Source organism: Physeter macrocephalus, chromosome 15 (assembly GCF_002837175.3).
Source record: "Physeter macrocephalus isolate SW-GA chromosome 15, ASM283717v5, whole genome shotgun sequence".
Taxonomy (NCBI): Eukaryota; Metazoa; Chordata; class Mammalia; order Artiodactyla; family Physeteridae; genus Physeter; species Physeter macrocephalus.
Window position 1 is genome coordinate 813,224 of NC_041228.1, and position 9,628 is coordinate 822,851.

Below are 9,628 nucleotides of genomic sequence, written 5' to 3' on the forward strand. Positions count from 1 at the left end.
GGGGTGGCGCCGCCCAGTCAGCCTGGGCTCCAGCGAGGCTCTGGGCCCAGGTGCCCTCGCTCTGCACGTCATGTTCTAAGTCTGGACACATGACGGGCCTCGCTGGCCCTCCGTGGATATTTATATCCCCCGGGCCCCCTGCCCACCCCTCCCCTCCCCCACGGACACAGGCACTGCTGCTGTCAGCGGCACCACCGCCACTGCCGGGCTCACTGCTGCCTCCGAGGGGCCTGTGACCCTCCCCACACCCCGCACCCACTCCCTGTCGGACCCGTGGGCTCCCGCCACTGTCCCCAATGAAGATTGTGCCGGGTAGGTGGGGCAGCCTTCGAAAGCCCGGCTGGGGCCGCGGGTGGGAGGCTCTGTCCTTACCTCTGTGCACGGTCTGCTCTCCAGGCCGGCACCTGGGCCCCTCCCCTGCGCCCTGTCCGTTGTCCTGTGGGGGGGTAGGGGCGTCCGGGCTCTGGCCGCTTGTCTTGGAGGGCGGTTGGTCGGGTCAGCTGCCAGCCTGGGAGGCCAGCGAGGGCTGGGGCGCTGGCAGCTGTCACCAGAGGGTACCCCTGGAGGCAGAGTGGGGTGCTCGGGCACCGCGGTCGCCCTCCTGGTGGGGGAGGGGGCAGGACTGTGCTGAGGCCGCCCAGGGCCCAGGCTGGGGCGGGGGCTGCCGCTCGGCCTGGCTTCCCCGAAGGCCCCTCCTCCTGGCGGGTGTGGCCGAGGGTGGGCAGGGGTTAAGGCTCCCGCTAACCTTGAGCGTGACAGCGTGATAGCTGCGCGCTGGGACAGCTGAGCTGGCGCCGCCGTGGGAGGGTGGGGAGCGCGGAGCGGCCGGGAGGGGGAGGGAGGGGGGCTGGCGGGAGCACAGTTGGTGCAGCAGCAGCGCCAGGGCTGGTCTCTGGGCGCCTGGCGGACGGTGGTAGGGCGGGCCTGCAGGGGGCGGTCCCTGGTCCCGGGGCACCCACCCCCCACCCCCCACCCCCACCCCCGCCGTCCTCTCCGCTCTGGGAAGGGAGGGGGCTGCCCGGCCTCGAGCAGCCCTTCCGAAGGGCGGTTCCGCCTGCTCTGCTCTCCAGAGACATGGAGCCCTCGGGCAGCCTGTTCCCTTCCCTGGTGGTCGTGGGCCACGTTGTCACCCTGGCCGCTGTGTGGCACTGGCACAGGGGGCGCCGGCGGGTGCAGGATGAGCAAGGTAAGGCCGCTGGTGGCTATACTGCCCGGGCTGCTGTCACCAGCCGCCACCCTGTCAGGGTGCCGAGGGCGGGGCGGGGGAGGGGCCGCCTCCCTCCCGCCCCTGCGTTTCCCTACGCCCTCCCCTTCCGTCCCGGGGGAAGCAGCACTGGCACGTGGTCAGAAGCGGTGTTGCCCCCGCCTCCTACCCTGCTTCTCTGGGCAGGGCCGGGGCTCCGTGGCTTCATCAGCCTGGAGCCCCCTACTGGGCGGGGGGGCTCTGGACAGGTGGGGAGTGGGCGGCAGGGGCAGTGCAGGAGCGTCCAGTCCGGAAGGGAGGCCCCTCCCTAGCAGTCAGGGACAGGGTGAGCACAGGTGACTTCCAGCACAGAAACTGCAGCTGGCAGGTACAGGCCGGGTGTCCTGGGGCAGGTCTTGGGAGAGCTCCCGCCCTGGACTGAGGTGGGGCTGGGCCTGGGCGGAGCCTCCCTGCCCCTGCACAGAGGTGAGGCAGGTGCCTGAGCGCCCGTGGCCAGGGCCTCGGAACGCCTGGGACTGGCAGCCTGGCTGTGCTCTGCCCTCCCCCTGCTCCAGGTCACCCGCTCTGGGCTGTAGCCCTTGGCAGCAGCTGCGTGCAGCCCAGGAGGGTGGGGCCTCCACTCAAGTGAATGAGCTCGGGGGGCTGGGGGGCGTGGGGACTGGGGTTCTGGCCAGAGGGACTGCCCCACCGGGGACCTGCCCGTCTGCACTGGGCATAGCCTGGAGTGTGGGGGCTGGCCAGGGCTGGCCCCTGGCAGGGGTGCTGGGCCCGCTGGGCCCTAGGTCTGAGTCCGGATGGGGCTTCCAGGCGTGGCTTTGGGGGCTGGGGAGCAGCTGGTGACTCAGCTGCAGGAACGGTCCATAAAACACTGGGGCCAGGACCTCTTTGCTGTGGTTTGGCCCTCCCTCCCTCCCTACCTCCGCCTGCTCTGTGCGCGTGTGGGGAAGGGGCTCCCCTTCGGCCGCGGTCCTAGCCTGACCCCGTCCCTGCCGCCCTCGGTGCCCCTTGAGGCTTTGGTGCTGCCGCTCTGTTCTCGGCTGTTCTCAGCCGCTCGCTTCTCCCTCGAATCCTGCAGGGAGTGTCCCAGGAACGGTTATCTTAGGGAGTTCCCAGGCCTCTCTGTCCTCGAGCGCAGCCTCCCTTTGCCCCCAGTCCCCCAGGCCTAGCCGGGTCCTCTCCCTCCACGTAGGGGCGCGGCTTCCAGGCCCGCGTTGGGCGGGGCGCCCGCCAGGGGCAGGTTCTCGGCTCCGGCTCCGGCCCGCCGCCGCGGCGGGGGAGGGTGTGGAGAGAAGTGCTGGCGGCCCCGGCCTCACGGGTGGGCTGGGAAGCAGACGCTGCTCTGTCCCGTTTGCTGTCCCCAGGGCGCCCAAGCTCATGGCTGCGCCCGGCACACGGGGGGCGGGAGCCGCTCTTGCCGCGCAGAAGGAGGTTGTGCTGGAGCGGCCGTGCTGGCTGGCTGGGGGCTGCGAGCAGGCCCGCAGGGGCTACCTCTACGGGCAGCTGTGCTGCGTAGGTGGGTGCATGCGGCTGGAGGGTGGTGGTGCGGGGGGGCACCTGCCTGTCTCCTTGTCATCTCCGCTGGGTGCTGCCCAGCCCAGGTGCAGCCCCACCCGCAGGCTCAGTTCCGGAAACACCTGGGGAGGAAGGCGGAGTGAGGTCCCCTCTGCCCCTTTGTTCCCTCTGGGGGAGGGGGAGGGGGAGGGGGTGCAGGGCGGCTTGGGCCTGGGCCTCGGCTTCTGGGCACCAGGCACTTGGCAGTCAGCCGCGTGAGGGGGGAGGGAGGAGCTGGGGGCGGGGCTGCAGGCCCTCTGCCTCCCGCCTCTCCTAGGCCGAGGTACCCTTCTCCGTCCGCAAGCTTCCTGTCCCAGGAGCGGCTTCGCTAGTCGTGAGGGGCTTCCAGCCTTGGTTTCCATGTCTGTGGAAGGGGGCATCGACACTCTTCAGAGGCTGTGCGCAGCTCTAGGGGACGCTGGGCTGGTGGACAGGACGGGTCAGGCAGATGTGCAGGCGCGCCAGTGCTGGGGAACGTCCTGGGGAGGCCGGCTGAGATGTGCAGCAAGCCTGGCCTGTGGGGAGTCAGGTGGGGCAGGGCCGGCCTGGGAGGGGTTGTCTCTGGGTTTGAGGGCCCGAATAGGATGCACAGGGGAGGGAGCATCTACAGCTAGGGGTGAGGGGCTAGCAGGCAGGGCTGGAGGGAGGGGGCTGTGGAGGGGGGGGAGGACGAGCTCTGAGACCCTGGGGGGAGCTCAGAGGCAGGAGGGCGTCCAGGGGGGCCAGGCGCTGGAGCCAGGCTTGGGAGGAGGAGGTGGAACCCCATCCCAGACGGTGAGACAGCATCCTTGGAGGCCCCTCGGTGGCAGAGAGAAACCTGGAGAAGGAGCTGGGGCTGGGGCCTGGGCTGGGGGCTCACTACGTCCTGTGGGTCCTGCTTTCCTGGATTCCCTGCTCCAGCTCCTGACTCATTCCCAGGGACCTTGTGCGTGTGCCCCTCCCAAGAATGACGCCCCTACCCTTGCGGGCAGAGAGCCCACCTCCCTGTTACTGCTGGACTAGCCCCAAGCCTGCATACAGCAGGTGCTCGGTACAGGCTTTTTGAACTTCGGCTAGGATGAGCAGCTCTCTGAAGAAGGCGTTTCTGCAGGATCCAAACCTGGGGAGGAGCAGCGGGTGTGAGACGTTCTCGGTGACCCTGTCCTGGGAGTGCTGGCCAGCGTGGGGTCAGATTTGGGATTCTGGAGCGCCTCTGGAGGGTGAAGAGCTGATGTCTGTGGGGCCTCTCCAGGCCCTGCACAGAAGGCTGCGGGGTGTGTAGAGCGGATTCAGAGTCTGGGCCTGGGGCCTGAGGGGCCTCTCCAAGGTGGGGAGGGATGTGACAGTCGGCAGAGCCCCGGAAGTCTGGCTGTGCCCCTAGGGCCGGGGGTGGGGTGTAAGCAGCTCCTCCTGGCTTGGGCTCCCCCTACCCCATGGGGTTTGGGCGCCCTCCCGTGGCTACAGAAGGGCAAGCGGGGACGGGGTTGGGTGAGCTTTCCCTGGAGCCGAGGCCGGAGGTGCTGTGGGCATGGGGGGGCAGTGCTGACAGCTGGATCACATCACATCTGACTGGAAAATTCTGTGGTTGGGGCGGTGCATTCTTTCCTGCGGTGGTCGGGCAGCCTGGGCAGTCCCCACGCTTCCAGGGGCAGCTGTGCGAGACCAGAGGGGGCAGGCACAGGTGGCACCCCCGTGCCCTCTGTCCTCCCACCTTTACAGCCCAAATAGCTGCTATCTGTGCGCCCCGCCCAACTGCAAACTGCCCCCCACCCGTCCTGCCCCCACTGCCCCCAGGTGCGGCTTCCTTTCGTGTGAGTCACCGGGGGGGGGCCTCCCCATCCCTGACTCACTGGGGGGGGGGCCTCCCCATCCCTGACTCACTGGCTGCCGCCCCCCGCCCCGTGCTCCCCTCTGGCCCCAGGCCCCCCTCCTGACCGTGGGGCAGAGTTCCTGCGGCTCAGGGCTGGGCAGTCCTGCGGGGTGAGTCAGCGCTCGGCTATGTGCCCCTTCCCGCCCTGCTGTGTGCTCTGCCTTCACGTGGGGCACTGCTCCAGGACTGCCTGGTGGGCAGCTCGGGAAGGGCCCTCCTGGCACTGGACCGTAGTGGCCCTGGAGCCAGGGGCACAGTGGAGCCTGGCTCCCACCCCACAGAGGGCATGTAGGTCTGTGAGAAGGGATGATTTAGGGGGGCTGCAAGGTAAAGGACGGGCACTTGGCCCCCCCCAAGCCAGGTGGCACTCAGCTTGGGGGTCCCTCCTCAGAGCCCCTCCGGCAGGTAGCGAGGGCAGGCGCGGGGGTAGCCTGGGCTCGGCAGCCCTGAGCCGCTGCTTGCCTGAGAGGTGTGACCGTGGGCTCCCTGGGCCCAGCCGCACTCAGGTACCCTCCCTGTGGGGGGCCCTCCTTCGGAGGGGCCTTGAGGAAGGCGTGTGGCTCCCTGTGATCCCGGCGAGGTGCCAGGTCCCCTTGTACCCCCGGGTCCCGCCGGGGGCTGCAGCGGGCAGGGTGGGTGAGGAAACCCCTGGGTTTCCTGTTTCTGTTGGGCTGTGGGTGTGGCCATGGGGGAGGGGCCGCCTTCCTCCTTCCCGCAGGGACACTCCCTCTCTGGGGGTTGTGCAGGGTGGGGTGGGGCTCCAGGGGCGGGGACAGCAGCTGGGGAGTACTGTGGGCCGGGAGTGGCCCCCGACTGGGCTCCGAGCTGAGCTGAGCTGAGCACCTTGGCCGCTGTGTGCCGCACGGGCTGCCGCCGCTGGAGCACAGCACCTGGGGACTGAGGGACAGAGCGCCGAAGGGTTGGGCGCGGCATCATGTCTCAGAACCGGCTCCGAGTGCCCGAGCCCAAGGGCCTGGGTCACAAGAGAACCAGCTCGGAGGACAACCTCTACCTGGCTGTGCTCAGGGCTTCAGAGGGCAAGAAAGGTAGCGGGCCCTCCTCGCTCGGCAGGGCAGGCGTGGGGCAGGAAGGGCCCAGTTCCTGCCGTGGGAAACGTGGCACTGGGTGGGGTGGGGTGGGGCCCAGACTCTGAGGGTCTGAATTTGGGGGACAGACTCTGAGCCAGGTGGCTGGCGCCACGGGGAGCGTGCTGTGTTCTGGCCCAGGTGCAGAGCTGCCGGGGTTGGGGGGGCCAGCCACCCGTGCCCAGCACAGAGAGGCCGGCAGTGGCCTGTGGGCCTCGGGTGTCGGGGGACAGCTCTCTGTGTCCCGGGAAACGCCCACTGCCCCGTGGGGAGGACAGAGCTTCCCCCTTGCCGCATCCCTGCCCAGCCCGGGGCCCTGGGAGGCAGCCTGTGGGGGGGAAGGGCAGGCTGGAACCTGTGTGCTGTGGCTCCAGGTGCGGCTGCCAGCTCCAGACCCTCCCAGCTTCAGGGAGAGGCAGCAGGGAGACCCAGCAGTGGGCACCGTGTGCCTGGCCCCTCGCCACCTGTCCAGGGCTGAGGAGGGTGTCGTTGGGCAGGGGCCGGGAGGCTGGGTCGCTTTGTGAGGCTGAGGCCCTCTTCAGGCGCCAGCCACTGTATCTGCGTGGTGGTCACCTCCTGGGGGCTCGCAGGGCTTCTCCCAGGCCCCAGGTAACCTGGCCTTGTCTCTCCCAGATGAGCGGGACCGTGTGCAGAAGAAAACCTTCACCAAGTGGGTCAACAAGCACCTCATCAAGGTTGGTGGCGTGCGCACACGTGGGTGCGTGCAGGAGTGTCCGCGTCTGCGTGCGCGTGGTCGCAGGGGCTGAGGAGACTGGGTGGGGGTGAAGGAGCGTGCCGCTGGCCCTCCAGCCCGAACAAGGGCCCGCACCCGTCCTGCCACCCCGCCGCTCGCGGCCGTCCCCCTCCGCCCTGTGGGAACTCACCTCCCACCTCTGAAACCTGTCCTTTTCTCTCTGCTTCCTCCCCTCGCCCGCTCCTGCCTCCCCGTCTCTGTCCTCCTCCTCCTCCACTCCTCCTCCTCCTCCTCCTCCTCCTCCTCTTCGTCTCTCCTGGTCTCTCTGTGTAGCACTGGAGGGCAGAGGTAGGTGCCTCCTCGGGGGTGGGTGTCTTCTGTGGGCCCCTGCCTCACGCCCTCTGGGCCTGTTGGTGGTTCTGGGGAACTGCGGCCAGCCCAGCCCTCTGTCCCTGCAGGCACAGAGGCACATCACTGACCTGTATGAAGACCTCCGTGATGGCCACAACCTCATCTCCCTCCTGGAGGTGCTCTCAGGGGACAGCCTGGTACGTGCGCCCTCCCGCCCGCCCCCTCCGAGGCCCCGCCTGCGTTCCCTCCTGGGGTCTTTCCCCGTGCCCTCTCCGTGTCCAGCCTGGCCTCGCCCCCCACTGCGCCTCCTGGTCCGGAGTGTCGGACCTGGCCCGGGAGCGGCCCGCGGTGCACAGCCCTGCTGCCCTCTGTGCCGGAGCCTTGACACCGTAACCTCACGCTCTGCTCTGCTTTGGTTTCTTTGCTGCTTGGACTCTGAACTTTGACCTCTGCCCTTTACCCTTTGCCCTGCTCTGGCCGGGCAGCCAAGAGAGCGGGACGTAATCAGGAGCTCGCGCCTGGTGAGTGGCTGTGCCCGCTGGCCACGGCGGCACGTGGGCTCCCTGAGACCAGGAGCCCAGCTCACCTGGGGCCGATGGCACTTGGGCTGGCAAACGGCCCTGCATCCAGCTGCCTGCCATCCTGCCTGCCGCACTGCCTGGGGCCAGGCTGAGACCCGCCGGGGCTGCCGCCACCGGGCGGGCAGGAGGACCCCTCCCCCCAAAGCCACTGCCCTCCACCCGTGGCTTCCTGGCTATTGTCTCCTCCCCTCCCCCTCCTTCCTTCCCGCAGCCTGGTCCCTGCTGGGCCTGGCCTCTGGGCCAGCGGCCCCCCCTTCCCAGCTGGGGCGGGTGGATGGACCCGGGTCAGGGAAGGGCTGCCGCCCCACTGGGGAAGACCCTCTCTATAGGTGCTTTGGGGGTTCTGAGGGTGGGCAGACGCCGCAGCCATAGGACGGGCTGTGACCGGACTCTGGGGCCGCTGACCGGCCCTGCTTCCCCTCCCAGCCGCGGGAGAAGGGCAGGATGCGCTTCCACAAGCTGCAGAACGTTCAGATCGCCCTGGACTATCTCCGGCACCGCCAGGTAATGCTGCCCACCTGGCCGCAGGCCCCGGCCCCCTTTTCCGGCCGGCTCGGGGGCATGACTGAGGGCAGCTTGCTCGCAGGTGAAGCTGGTGAACATCAGGAACGATGATATTGCCGATGGCAACCCCAAGCTGACCCTCGGCCTGATCTGGACCATCATCCTGCACTTCCAGGTAGCGTGGCCGCTCACTGACCCTCTGCCGCCCGCGGAGTCTCCGGGGCTGGCCTGGCACCTGGCTAGGCGTGCGGCCTGGGAGCTGGGGCCCTCAGCATCCTGGCACTTGGAGCCTTCCTGCCAGCCCGTGCCTCCGCCCTGTGCTAGCTCCGTGGCCTGAAGGCCCAGGCCTCTCTCCAAGGCCTGCCTATCCCGTGCCCTCTGGTCCTGACTGGGCAGGGCCCGCAGAGCCTCCCTGCAGAGGAATGCATTCTCTACTCTTGGTGTGGCCTCCTGCCCCAGGGAAGGTTCTAGAGAAGCACCCGCTGCACGGGCTGACTCACCCACTGCCTGCGCAGCCGCACAGGAAGCCGCAAATCTGAGAGCTGGGCAGGCAGAGCCTGGCTGGCACGGCAGCGGGAGTCACACAGGCAGGCGGGCAGGCCGACAGACAGATAACTAGGCCCAGGCAGGCGGGGGAGCAGACAGGCTGGCAGACCCAGGCCTGAAGGATTGGACCGCGTGTGGGGCGGGGCCGTTGCTGTGGCTGCGCACGCTCAGTGCCCGGGACCTAACCCTGGCCTGCAGCCAGGGAGGCCCCGCCCCGCCCCCTGCCCCGCCCCCTGCCCCTCGTGACAGCCTGTTCTAGGCCTGGGACTTCTGGGTGAGCTCCACGTGCCCACCGTCCACCCACTCTGATCCATGCCTGCCTTTCGGGGTACAGGGTGTGCCCCAGGAGGAGGGAGCCCAGGGCACCCACCACGTGGCAACGGCAGGGGCTGGGGCCTGACATCCTGTGGCAGCTGCCGCCTAGAGTGGCCTCGGCTTGTGACACTGAGGTGTGGCGGGTCCCTGCGGCCCCAGCCAGCCTCAGCTGGCCTGTCAGCTCCCGTGTACCCTGACCGGGCGCCGGGCAGGTCAGTGGCCGTGGCTGAGCTCCCGTCTCCCGCCCGCTGTGTGGGGCAGATCTCGGACATCCAGGTGAGCGGGCAGTCGGAGGACATGACAGCCAAGGAGAAGCTGCTGCTGTGGTCCCAGCGCATGGTAGAGGGCTGCCAGGGCCTGCGCTGTGACAACTTCACCTCCAGCTGGCGAGATGGCCGCCTCTTCAACGCCATTATCCACCGGCATAAGTACGCAGCCCGGGGCAGGGAGGGCACTGTGGGTCGGGGGCGTCCCTACAGCCCCTCAGCTGGGCAACGTCAAACGAGTGGGGGCAAAGAGATGGCGAGAGGCGCCTGCCGCCCACGGGGACCTGCCGCCCACGGGGACGGGCACCAGCGCCAGCCCGCCTCCCTGGGAGGGTGCAGGCGAGTAGGCCCAGCCCTACGCACGCCCTTCCCGCCTCCTCCTGGGCCCTTCCTGAGGCCGTGGCGGCTTCCTCGAGGCCAGAGGACGGCAGGCTGCTGGTTTTCACAGCCATGAGCGCTGGCCCCACGTGGACACCCCGGAAGGGACCTGTGTGGGGTTGGCCTTGCGGGGGGCCCAGGCTCACCGGCACCCCACCCTGTGCCTGTGCCCACTGTAGGCCCCTTGAGCTCCTGGGGGCAGGGCCCAACGTGTGCAGCACCTGCAGGTGGGCTGCCTGGGTGGGTGGGACTGGACGCTAGGGGGATGGGGGGGTTTTTCAGGATGAGTGTGTGCTGGGGGTTC

General features: G+C 69.2%; 1 protein-coding gene across 6 annotated transcripts in view; it reads left to right on the forward strand.

The window, feature by feature from the left end:
• The first annotated feature begins 6 nt into the window (after positions 1–6).
• The window catches only part of PLEC (plectin), a 29,465-nt gene continuing 19,843 nt past the window's right edge, over positions 7–9,628 (forward strand). For 2 of the 6 annotated variants that reach the window (XM_024117485.3, XM_055091289.1), the window contains exons 1-6: positions 3,798–4,008; positions 6,323–6,384; positions 6,842–6,931; positions 7,742–7,819; positions 7,902–7,994; positions 8,942–9,108. In XM_024117485.3, coding sequence (XP_023973253.2) covers positions 3,813–4,008; positions 6,323–6,384; positions 6,842–6,931; positions 7,742–7,819; positions 7,902–7,994; positions 8,942–9,108 — 686 coding nt within the window. In that variant the 5' untranslated portion in view covers positions 3,798–3,812. Of the gene's footprint in view, positions 313–1,059; positions 1,187–2,563; positions 2,718–3,797; positions 4,009–5,475; positions 5,651–6,322; positions 6,385–6,841; positions 6,932–7,741; positions 7,820–7,901; positions 7,995–8,941; positions 9,109–9,628 lie in introns of those variants that run through there. The other 4 variants (XM_024117486.3, XM_024117481.3, XM_024117479.3 and 1 more) reach the window with 4 other exon arrangements.